Here is a 13,130-nt window from a genome sequence, read left to right on the forward strand (position 1 = left end):
TAATTAAAATAAATAGTAGGAGTTTAGTAACTTTAGCTAAACCAGAATTATTAATACCAATGTTCTGGAAAAAGATACTGAAAACACTCTGATATTAATTATAGTCTGAACAAGAGAGAGACAGAAAGAGAATAAAGTCAATTAGAACAGAAAAAATATACATTAGGAAACCAAGATGATAAAGCCTGCATTTGCTTACTTGAAGATTTTATGCTGCATACCCACTAGAGTTAAAAATAGGGGAAAATTTCAAATGGTGATGATGATGATAACTATTATTTATTTTATACAATGTGAGTTTAAAACAGTAATTCATATTGAAAGTAAAATAATGTTTAGGTCAATTAAAGCAAACTGAATATAATATTTCCTTTGTGCTACCAACCTTAAACATGATAATACTTTCTACAGTAATGCTTCTACTATGAGCATAATTCAAGGCAACATCAACGTGTCTAAATATATAAATTCCAAGAAGAGGGTTTCCTAGTATTCTCAACGAAGATGCTTTGGTACTTAGTCCATTGTGATATATCTCAGCCACATCCTTCTGAGGAAGTGCTAAAAAGCAGAAATGTTCTTCAAGTTCTCTGCCATGCCTTCCACTCTCACGCATCTCTGACCTAAAGCAAAACAGTGAATAGTTAAATGAGAACACCAACAGAATTTTCAAAGAAGACAAATACTTCAGGCTTGCTAAAGACAGAAAACAAAAATTATAGTCTATAGTCCTGAAATCTCACCTACATCCCACAAGAACCACCGAAACCCCGGGGCATTAGGTGAGGAGTCCTACATGGCTTGCTCAGCACCAGTAACAGCAGCAACCGTGACGCCACGCGACACAAGCGTGGCTCAGTCACTGCGACAGAGCTGACTGCAGAGCATCACCAGCAACGGAGAAGCTACCGAATCTAGAAAGCAGTGTGTATACCGATCAAAGGAAAACCTGTGAACACCACATACTACTAATACTTACCACTTCCTGGGACGTCACTCACAAATATTAATATTTATCTGCAAGAATAATTCACCTTTAACAGTAGACAGCCATGGCAACAAAACACACAGCAACAATTACAAGCAAGACTAACGGATGAGGTCATGACCACTTCTCTTCCCAGAGATGTCAGCCTTAACTTTCAGCTCCACTGTTATTTCCTGCTCCTGTTTTCACCCTGTTGTCAGGCTCTATAAACCACTAAGATCTCTATGTTTGATTGTTAAGGTATATTCTTAACAGTCAGAAGAATTAAAATACTTCTTTCTGTTTTCTTAATTTCTCTACTGGTTTTTCTTAGGATCTAAGTTCAGTTCATTCAATCAGTTGTGTATGACTCTTTGCAATTCCATGGACTGCAGCACTCCAGGCTTCCCTGGTCATCACCAACTCCCGGAGCTTGCTCAAACTCATGTCCAATGAGTCGGTGATGGCATCCAACCATCTCATCCTCTGTCATTCCCTTCTCCTCCCACCTTCAATCTTTCCCAGCCTCAGGGTCTTTCCCAAACAGTTTTTTGCATCTGGTAGCCAAAGCACTGGAGCTTCAGCTTCAGAATCAGTCCTTCCAATGAACATCCAGAACTGATTTCCTTTAGGATTGACTGATTTGCTCTCCTTGCAGTTCAAGGGACTCTCAAGAGTCTTCTCCAACACCAAAGGTCAAAGGCACGAATTCTTCGGCCTTCAGCTTTCTTTATAATCCAACTCTCACATCCATACATGACTACTGGAAAAACCATAGCTTTGACTAGACGGACCTTTGTTGGCAAAGTAATATCTCTGCTTTTTAATATGCTGTCTAGGTTGGTCATAGCTTTTCACCAAGGAGCAAGCATCTTTTAATTTCATGACAGCAGTCACCATCTGCAGTGATTTTGGACCCCCCAAAATAAAATCTATCACTGTTTCCATTGTTTCCCCATCTATTTGCAAAGAAGTGATGGGACCGGATGCCATGATCTTAGTTTTCTGAATGTTGGGTTTTAAGCCAGCTTTTTCACCCTCCTTTGCACTTTCATCAAGAGGTTCTTTAGTTCTTCTTCGCTTTCTGCCATATAGGTGGTGTCACCTGTGTATCTGAGGTTATTGATATTTCTCCCGGCAATCTTAATTCCAGCTTGTGCTTCATCCAGTCCAGCATTTCGCATGATGTACTCTGTATATAAGTTAAATAAGCAGGAGGACAATATAGAGCCTTGACATACTACTTTCCCAATTTGGAACCAGTCTGTTGTTGCATGTCCAGTTCTAACTATTGCTTCTTGACCTGAATACAGATTTCTCAGGACACAGGTAAGGTAGACTGGTATTCCCATCTCTCTGAGCACTTTCCAGTTTGTTGTGATCCACCTGGAATGTTAGGTCCATGAATCAAGGTAAATTGGAAGTGGTCAAACAGGAGATGGCAAGAGTGTACATCAACATTTTAGGAAACAGTGAACTAAAATGGACTGGAATGGGCGAACTTAATTCAGATGGCCATTATATCTAATACTGTGGGCAAGAATCCCTTAGAAGGAATGGAGTAGCCCTCAGTCAACAAGAGTCTGAAATGTAGTACTTGGGTGCAATCTCAAAAACAACAGAATGATCTCTGTTCATTTCCAAGGCAAACCATTCAATATCATAATAATCCAAGTCTAGACCCCAACCAGTAATGCGGAAGAAGCTGAGGTTGAATGATTCTATGAAGACCTACAAGATCTTCTAGAACTAACACCCAAAAAAAGATGTCCTTTTCATCATAGGGGACTGGAACCCAAAAGTAGGAAGTCAAGAGATACCTGGAGTAACAGGCAAATTTGGCCTTGGAGTACAAAATGAAGAAGGGCAAAGGCTAACAGAGCTTTGCCAACAGAACACACTGGTTATAGCAAACACCCTCCTCCAACAACACAAGAGAAGACTCCACACATGGACATCACCAGATGGTCAACACCAAAATCAGACTGATTATATTCTTTACAGCCAAAGATGGAGAAGCTTTATACAGGCAGCAAAAGCAAGACCAAGAGCTGACTGGGCTCAGATCATGAGCTCCTTAAAGCAAAATTCAGACTTAAATTGAAGAAAGTAAGGAAAACCACTAGACCATTCAGGTAGGACCTAAATCAAATCCCTTATGATTATTCAGTAGAAGTGACAAATAGATTCAAAGAATTAGATCTGATAAAGTGTCTGAAGAACTATGGACAGAGATTCATGACATTGTATAAGAGGCAGTGATCAAGACCAAAAAGGCAAAAAGGCTGTCTGAGGAGGCCTTACAAATAGCTGTGAAAAGAAGAGAAGCGAAAAGCAAAGGAGAAAAGGAAAGATATTCCCATTTGAATGCAGAGTTCCAAAGAAGAGCAAGGAGAGATAAGAAAGCCTTCCTCAGCGATCAATGCAAAGAAATAGAGGAAAACAACAGAATGGGAAAGACTAGAGATCTCTTCAAGAAAATTAGAGATACCAAGGGAACATTTCATGCAAACATGGGCAGAATAAAGGACAGAAACAGTATAGACCTAACAGAAGCTGAAAATATTAAGAGGTGCCAAGAATACACAGAAGAACTATACAAAATACATCTTCATGACCCAGATAACCACGATGGTGTGATCACTCAACTAGAGCCAGACATCCTGGAATGTGAAGTCAAGTGGGTCTTAGGATGCATCACTACGAACAAAGCTAGTGGAGGTGATGGAATTCCAGTTGAGCTATTTCAAATCCTAAAAGATGATGCTGTGAAAGTGCTGTACTCAATATGCCAACAAATTTGGAAAACTCAGCAGTGGCCACAGGACTGGAAAAGGTCAGTTTCATTCCAGTCTCAAAGAAAGGCAATTCTAAAGAATGTTCAAACTACTGCACAATTGTACTCATCTCACATGCTAGCAAAGTAATGCTCAAAATTCTCCCAGTAAGGCATCAACAGTACATGAACCAAGAATTTCCAGATGTTCAAGCTCTATTTAGAAAAGGCAGAGGAACCAGAAATCAGATTGCCAACATCTGTTGGATCATCAAAAAAGCAAGAGAGTTCCAGAAAAACATCTACTTCTGCTTTATTGACTACGCCAAAGTCTTTGACCGTGTGGATCACAATAAACTTCAGGAACATCTTAAAGAGATGGGAATACCAGACCACCTTACCTGTCTCCTGAGAAATCTTAGGTTTTAGAAAAACATTAATTTCTGAGCAATTTCTGGAAGAACTCCGACAATAGGACAAAGGATGAGAGGGAAGAAGGAAATCACAGTAAAGTGTTGTAAGGTTCTTATACCACACATGAATCACATTATGTGAAGGTGTGTTGTGATAAAGACGTGTACAGAAATACCTTGTCTTATTGTACTTCACTGCATTGTGCTTCACAGATACATTTTTTTTATGAATTGAAGGTCTGTGGCAACCTTATCAAGTCTATTGGCCCTCTTTCACCAACAGCATTTGTTCACTTTGTTCCCTGTGTCACATTTGGGTAATTCTCACAATATTTCAAACTTCTTCATTACCATTACATTTGTGTATATATGGTTTCATATTATTATATTTGCACATATATTTTTAATTGTATTTGTATATATGGTGATTTGTCATCAGTAGTCTTTGATATTACTACTATGACTCACTGAAGGCTCAATGGATAGCACTTTTTTTTTTTTTTTAGCAATAATGCATTTTAAAATTAAGGTATGTACATTAATACTATTGTACTCTTAATAGACTACATTATAGTTAAACATAACTTTATATGCACTCAGAAGCCAAAGAATTTGTGTGAATGTCTTTATTGCGGTCTGGGACTGAACTTGTGACACCTCAAGGCATGCTATACTGCTAACCCTAGATCAGTGTCACTGTTGACATTTTGGGCCAAATAATTCTTTGTATTGCCTAGTCATATTATTGGCTACATATTATATCCTGTTAAAGGGCTGAGTAGAATGAAAAAATTCAACTTAAATAAGATATGATCCAGGGCTCCCAAACACCTTTAAAACTATTAAAGTAGAAAATATTCCCTGGAGGTTATCCTGGTAGCAGTAGTGTTAAAAACTTCATAGTTTCCAACGTATGTTCAGAATTACACTTGAAAGTAAACGTAGGACTAAGTATGACTTACAAAATAAAAATGACCAATTAAAAATTACACTTCCAAACTATTTCTAGGTCTAAAAAGATTTTTAAAAGATTGCCTTTTCAAAGTTATTCAGGCACTAGGATCTATGTCAGATTGTTATATGACAGAAGCTCTGAGTCTCAACACTACCATTTCCGAGACGATAGGGCCTTTTGTGTTCATAGTCCTTGTAATCAGATAACAGTATTAAGATCTGTGCTCTAAAGAGTGCTCTATTACCAAGAGATATTAGTACAAATTACATACTAACAGGATACTAGTATTTATTAAATATAAAAAAGTGTTATGAATAATTTTTCAGAAATGTCCTCTCATGTTCTTGTGCAGCAATACTGAGGAATAAGGGTCATAATTTGTGAGACCTCGAATCTTATCCATACTTTAAGCTCTGGAATGGAAAGTTCAGAATCAATCCAGCACTGAAATGCTGTATTTGTGGATAAACTCTTGGTTGCAGACTGGTCATTATTTTTTTAATCACAATTTTATTAATCATTAAGCAAACACACTTGACCCTTGAACAACATGGGTTTGAACTGCACAGGTCCACTTATACACAGATCTTCAATAAATATACAATTGGCTGTCTGTATCGGTTGATTCTGCAATCATGCATTCAACCAACCAAAGACTGCAAACTTAATTTACAATCCATGACTGGTTGAAATCTGCAGATGCAGCACTCGTGGATATGGAGGAACAACTATGGGACCTGAGTATCTGCAGACTTTGGTATCTGGGGCGAGTCCTGGAACCAATCCCCTGTGGGTATCAAGGGATATATGTAGGACTAAATATGACTTAAAAAATGAAAATGTGGTCTGAGACTATAAGTGTAGAAGACTTAAAAAAACTCATATTGAATAGAAGTTATATAAGTTAACAAAGCACAGTGAATGAGTGGTAGAAACATAATTAGTCTTGATATCTTTTCTAAGACGATCAGCTTATAATGAGTTCTGTGCTACCACGATGTCTATCCATTAAAACCAACTGCAACAGAATACAAAGTGTAAGTGACTCAGAATGCTTATGTCATAGTTACTTACATCATACAGAGTAGGTTCCAAGATAAACTGTATCTAAAAGGTGATGAATAAATTTTTTGTTTAATAAATGAAACACTGAAAGTAACATCTCTCCCAGTTAAACTGGAAACAAAAGAACACTACTCAGCAACTCTGTATTTAGCTACTGGGGGGACTTAGAGAGCATGAAAGTATTCAATTCAAAGGTATGTTTTTTTAGATAATAGTTAAAGGAAATAAAGTTATTTGCTTTGGAGAGTTTGAAAGGGAACCTAATTGTTTTCAAGTCCAACAGATTGTGGGTGATAAGTGATCACTGTTCAGCTGGCAGAAAGCACAACACGTGAAATGAAGCATAGATGGCTAAGGTAAAACTAGGACTCAACAAAGTTTGAATAGGAAGGAAAATTTATATTTGAGCAGTGATGTCACAAAGATGGAATAGGAGACCCTAGCCTGTGGCCCCAACAACACAAGAGAAGACTCCACACATGGACATCACTAGATGGCCAATACTAAAATCAGACTGATTATATTCTTTACAGCCAAAGATGGAGAAGTTTTATACAGGCAGCAAAGAAAGACCAAGAGTTGACTGTAGCTCAGATCAGGAACTCCTTATTGCAAAATTCAGACTTAAATTGAAGAAAGTAAGGAAAACCACTAGACCATTCGGGTATGACCTCAATCAAACCCCTTATGATTATTCAGTAGAAGTGACAAATAGATTCAAAGAATTAGATCTGATAAAGTGTCTGAAGAACTATGGACAGAGATTCATGACATTGTATAAGAGGCAGTGATCAAAAAAAAAAAAAAGAGGCAGTGATCAAGACGATGCCCAAGAAAAAGAAATGAAAAAAACGCAAAATGGTTGTCTGAGGAGGACTTACAAATAGCTGTGAAAAGAAGAGAAGGGAAAGGCAAAGGAGAAAAGGAAAGATATACCCATTTGAATGCAGAATTCCAAAGAATAGCAAGGAGAAACAAGAAAGCCTTCCTCAGTGATCAGTGCAAAGAAATAGAGGAAAACAACAGAATGGGAAAGACTAGAGATCTCTTCAAGAAAATTAGAGATACCAAGGGAACATTTCATGCAAACATGGGCAGAATAAAGGACAGAAATGGTATGCACATAACAGAAGCAGAAGATATTAAGAAGTGGCAAGAATACACAGAAGAACTATACAAAATAGATCTTCATGACCCAGATAACCACGATGGTGTGATCACTCAACTAGAGCTAGACATCCTGGAGTGGAAGTCAAATGGGCCTTAGGAAGCATCACTACGAACAAAGCTAGTGGAGGTGATGGAATTCCAGCTGAGCTATTTCAAATCCTAAAAGATGATGCTGTGAAAGCGCTGTACTCAATATGCCAACAAATTTGGAAAACTCAGCAGTGGCCACAAGACTGGAAAAGGTCAGTTTCATTCCAGTCTCAAAGAAAGGCAATGCCAAAGAATGTTCAAACTACTGCATAATTGTACTCATCTCACATGCTAGCAAAGTAATGCTCAAAATTCTCCCAGTAAGGCATCAACAGTACATGAACCAAGAACTTCCAGATGTTCAAGCTGGATTTAGAAAAGGCAGAGGAACCAGAGATCAAATTGCCAACATCCGTTGGATCATCGAAAAAGTAAGGGAGTTCCAGAAAATCATCTACTTCTGCTTTACTGATTATGCTAAAGCCTTTGACTGTGTGGATCACAACAAACTGTGGGAAATTCTTAAAGGGATGGGAATACCAGACCACCCTACCTGCCTCCTGAGAAATCTGCATGCAAGTCAAAAAGCAACAGTTAAAACTGGACATGCAACAATGGACTGGTTCCAAATGGGAAAGGAGTACATCAAGGCTGTATACTGTCACCTTGCTTATTTAACTAACATGCAGAGTACATCATGAGAAATGCCAGACTGGATGAAGCACAAGCTGGAATCAAGATTTCTGGGAGAAATATCAATAACCTCAGCTATGCAGATGACACAACCCTTATGGCAGAAAACAAAGAAGAACTAAAGAGCCTCTTAATGAAAGTGAAGAGGAGAGTGAAAAATCTGCCTTAAGACTCAATATTCAGCTAACGAAGATCATGGCATCCAGTCCCATCACTTCATGGCAAATAGATGGGGAAACAGTGGAAATAGTGACAGACTTTATTTTCTTAGGCTCCAAAATCACTGCAGATGGTGACTGCAGCCATGAAATTAAAAGACACTTGCTCTTTGGAAGAAAAGTTGTGACCAACCTAGACAGCATTTTAAAACAGACATTACTTTGCCGACAAAGGTCCATCTAGTCAGTTATAGTTTTTCCAGTAGTCATGTATGGATGTGAGAGTTGGACCATAAAGAAAGCTGAGTGCTGAAGAATTGATGCTTTTGGACTGTGGTGTTGGAGAAGACTCTTGAGAGTCCCTTGGACAGCAAGGAGATTAAACCAGTCAATCCTAAAGGAAACCAGTCCTGAATATTTATTGGTAGGACTGATGCTGAAGATCAAGCTCCAATACTTTGGTCACCTATGCAAAGAGCTGACTCATTGGAAAAGACCCTGATGCTGGGAAAGATTGAAGGTGGGAGGAGCAGGGGATGACAGGGGATGAGATGGTTGGATGGCATCACCAACTCAATGGATGTGAGTTTGAGCAAAGCTCTGGGAGTTGCTGATGGACAGGGAGGCCTGGCATGCTGCGGTCCATGGGCTGCAAAGAGTCGGACACAACTGGGCAACTGAACTGACCTGAAGAAACTGGCAAAGCCAGGGCATATGTTAGGAACGAGAAGAAAGGCAGGGACTACTCAGCAGCCACACAGCAAGAGACTGCCTTTCCCACTGACCTGCTCTACAAATGACCCTGACAACTTTCACCACCAAAGAAACCAAAAGCCAGCACAGATTTGCCTGGACCCCTGAAAATTTCACCAGGTTCTGTCCACAAGTGTCCTCACTTGCTGATGCCTGTCTCCCGAGTCCCTCCCCACCGTCTCCTCTCTTGGATCCCGGACCAGCTGCATCACCACACAGGTACCTGCACCTGGCCTGCATGGCCGGGTGTGTGCATACCAAGCCGCCTGGGCCACCACTGCTGCTTGCTCTGGTCCTCTCCCTCGTTTACGACGATGAGGTGCCACTGAGAACCCCAACAGTCCTTGGAGCCTCTGCAGACACCTGGCAGTGCTTTCCAAAGATCACACAATCGTCAATGTTGTGGATCCCAATGGCTTGATCCAATGAGTTACACCACAATCCCCGAGACATGGAGCCACACACTCCCCTTCACTGGGAACCCTACACCATTAACCTAGTGTCACAGCAATCTTCAGCATGTCCCCACCTGCAGAGGAAGGTCTTTTCTTAGTAAAGTCAGTCCATAAAGTCTTTTCTTCAGCAGGCAGACACCTAAGCAAGGCTACAGGACTGTAAGAGTCAGGGAAATAAGACTCCACCGAAGGAATACAGTAAACCTCCAGGAACTGATGCTCCCAAAATGGACACAGAGGATTAACCCCTTTTTCCAGGGTGTCACTGGCCCAAACTGATTTAGTTTTACTTCATCTTGGAACCAATCATTGATATAGTAAATGAAATTAAGCATGGATGGTTCAGTCTACTCATTTGGGGTGGAATGTAAACTGAGATGCTGAGTATAAATTTAACCTCAGTGTCAAGATAGGTATTGACGATCTTTAAAATGATACCCTTTCACATAAATTTCAAATGTTTAAAGGCGAGTTATCTTAAAACAAAAAAAAGGTCAAACTGATACAGATAGGGCAATACATTTAAGAAGAACTGAATTCAGTTCTCTATTATCCACTGAGACCAGCTAAAGTTCTTAACTCTTCAAAACACCTCTCAAGACTCTTAGGAAGAATGCTCAATCCCACATCTATGCACCTACAACTTTATTATAACATAAGATTTGACATTTAGCTGTATGTCTTCTCCACTGGAATATAAACTCTCTAAGATTGAGGAGAAAACATTCATTTTTCTCTGAGGGTGATAAAGAACTGACTCATTTGAAAAGACCCTGATGCTGGGAAAGATTAAAGGCGGGAGGAGAAAGGGACGACAGAGGATGAGATGGTTGGATGGCATCACCAACTCAATGGACATGAGTTTGAGTAAGCTCTGGGAGTTGGTGATGGACAGGGAAGCCTGGCGTGCTGCAGTCCACAGGGTGGGCAAAGAGTCGGACACAACTGAGCGACTGAACTGAACTGAATAAAATACATTTTCTGACACAGTAGGCACTGAAATGCTCAACGAGTGACTGAATACACATATATTTAGATGATTAATGTGTTTCTGCTTATTTCACACTTAAGAAGTAGTAGATGCAATGTGGATGAGAAATGAAGACTGGTGCATTTTGGGAACTACTTGCTTTTGATGAGACCAGAGATTATACACTCCTCTAAGGGGAACAACAAAAAGAAAAGCTAGAGGCAGTCAATGTTATTAACACTTTCTCTTTTTATCTGTCTATCCTATTTTTCTCTTCTACTAACCATTCTGGTATTTCCTTTTTTTTTTTTTTTAAACCTATGCCTTAAGGCTACTTAAGGGTATCTTCTAGCATCACTCATTCAAAATCATGAAATTTAAATGTAGCTTAATTTAACAATTAATTGCCCACTGTGTTGCCAGACTCAGTTCCACACTATGGACAGAAAAACAAGTAAGATAAAAACTCATAATACAGTAAGGAAACCAGACAAACCAATATAAAATGAGTATCAAATACTATGGGATATAAATGAGTTTGTCTAATTGAGCAAATACATAAATCCTACACCTATTAGTCATTTAGAATGTTCTGTTAGGTCTTGTATTGTTGGGGAGTTGTTTTAACTCTCTTGTAATGTTAACAGGGAGAAATAAATGGTTGAAATGAAGTATTAGGGGGCATTGTGAAAAAGGACACAAATTAAAATGCCTAATCTAACTCAAATCAAGGAACAATGCAGGAATTAATTTTTGATCAAACCATTATTTCAATCTGGAGGGGGGCAGCATATAGTCAGTCCATTCTACTTTTGCTCAAAACTGTGGTTTTTAGGAAAGACTATGCCACCAACTAATCCTGCCATTCCTACCCATTCTCCCAAACTGACACCAAGTGGGGTAGCATGTTTGAGTCAAGAGGAACTGACTCTAAAACAAAAAAAAAGAGACCAAACACATTCTGAAACGAGTTCTCAATGTGAGTCCATCAAGTTACAGTTATGTTCACACTTAACATGCAAAATGGTGAAGGAAGCAAGTTCAGAAAATGAAAATGCTGAACCGTGTTCAGAATAAGATCTGTACCTATAAATACAAAATGTTTACAATGAGAACTCCCCATGTGCTGTTATTTTTTCTTATCAAAATTACCTAATGGAATGTGTCTTTCCTCAAAACAGAAGGGGTACTTTTTTTTCTTTTGGTCATGTTCTGCGGCATGTGGGGCCTAGTTCCCTGACCAGGGATTGAATCAGTGCCCCCTGCACTGGGAGCATGGAGTCTTAACCACTGGACTGCCAGAGAAGTTGCAGAATGGGTACTTTTTAAAAGTTGAGTGTCAGAAATTGTGGTTCTAGTGGAATAGTTGGAAACAGCCAGATACAACTGTGACAGATTAAAACATGAACTCAGTCTCTGAAGGACTGAATCAAGAAAAAAAGGTACATTCTAAATACTTTAATGCTGTTTTATATTATGCAAGAGGCACAAGGCCATCTACAAAATAGCTCTTTAACTAACGTGCTGATGTTATGCTGCCGAAAAACTTACAAAGATTAAAAAATTAGAAGGGTGTGTTTGAAACCTGGCTACAATAATGTGTAAAACTTACTAATCAAATCTCATATGTACCTCTTTACTGTTACAAAAGGCTATGAGATGACAAGAAGATAATGAATAAAACACTTCTGTACTTATTTTCTTGGTAACACTTATAAAATCTCAAATGGCAGAAATAAAAAATTCATATAAACACCTCACAGGAAAAGCAAACAAAATCTCAAATTTCTTTAGGTCACAGTAACTTACCTCTTAGAAGTAAAATTTTTTTCCAGACCCTCATTGTGAATCAGTTTTGTATCCCCAAACTGCCATGAAGACTGTAGGTCACGGCTTACATCAAGCCGGCACTCGTTGAGAGTATCATGTATGAAACTATACTCTCTAGTATTGGTGTAACAAGGTGACAAGTAAACTAAAAATAAAGAAAAGGGTAAGTGGTTATTTGTGTTTAAAATGATGTCATTGTAGGATAGTTAGGGTCTTTGGGAAGGTCATGTACACACTGCTATATTTAAAATGGATAACCAACAAAGACCTATTGGATAGTACATCAAACTCTGCTCAATGTTATGTGCTAGCCTGGACCGAAGAGGGGTTGGGGGGGTGAATGGATACATGTGTATGTATGGCTGAGTCCCTTCATTGTTCACCTGAAACTACAACATTGTTAATAGGCTATACCACAATACAAAATGTTTTTGGTGTTAAAAAAATAAAATATCATTGCACATCTGCACAATGACAACTATAGATATGTATAAGACACAAAATAACCAAATACTTGGAAGTTTCATTAACATCTGGAGGCATTTATATATATTTAAGACTTTATAACAGTAATACAGACTTCCTATACCTGGTATAAATGAAAATAGGAAACTTGTCTTATTCCACTTATCTACTGGGAGTTCTTAAAAGCTGACACAGATATACTAGATAGTATATAGGTGACTCATCTTCAACTTAAGATGTACAGGCTCTACAACATGCATTGTTACACAAACCTTGTAGCTCATGTTAGGTTATGAACATTTGTTGTATTTCCCCCAAATAACGCAACCTATATACTAGTGAACTATTTGGTTATTTTGACTTGCAATAATACCAGAACATCTTTGTAAACTCTTGACTGATATGGTGGCATGAGTAAGAAGTACAGTCT

The 13,130-nt window shown here is 38.7% G+C and overlaps 1 protein-coding gene across 1 annotated transcript in view; it reads right to left on the bottom strand.

Moving 5' to 3' along the window:
• Positions 1 to 13,130, bottom strand: part of TEX15 (testis expressed 15, meiosis and synapsis associated) — a 73,032-nt gene that overhangs the window by 25,583 nt on the left and 34,319 nt on the right. Inside the window, exons 3-4 of the mRNA XM_043893851.1 lie at positions 12,215 to 12,380; positions 386 to 623 (exon numbers count right to left, since the gene is read on the bottom strand). Coding sequence (XP_043749786.1) covers positions 386 to 623; positions 12,215 to 12,380 — 404 coding nt within the window. The remainder of the gene's footprint in view (positions 1 to 385; positions 624 to 12,214; positions 12,381 to 13,130) is intronic.

The sequence above is a fragment of the Cervus elaphus genome, chromosome 32, assembly GCF_910594005.1.
Source record: "Cervus elaphus chromosome 32, mCerEla1.1, whole genome shotgun sequence".
NCBI classification, from domain to species: Eukaryota; Metazoa; Chordata; class Mammalia; order Artiodactyla; family Cervidae; genus Cervus; species Cervus elaphus.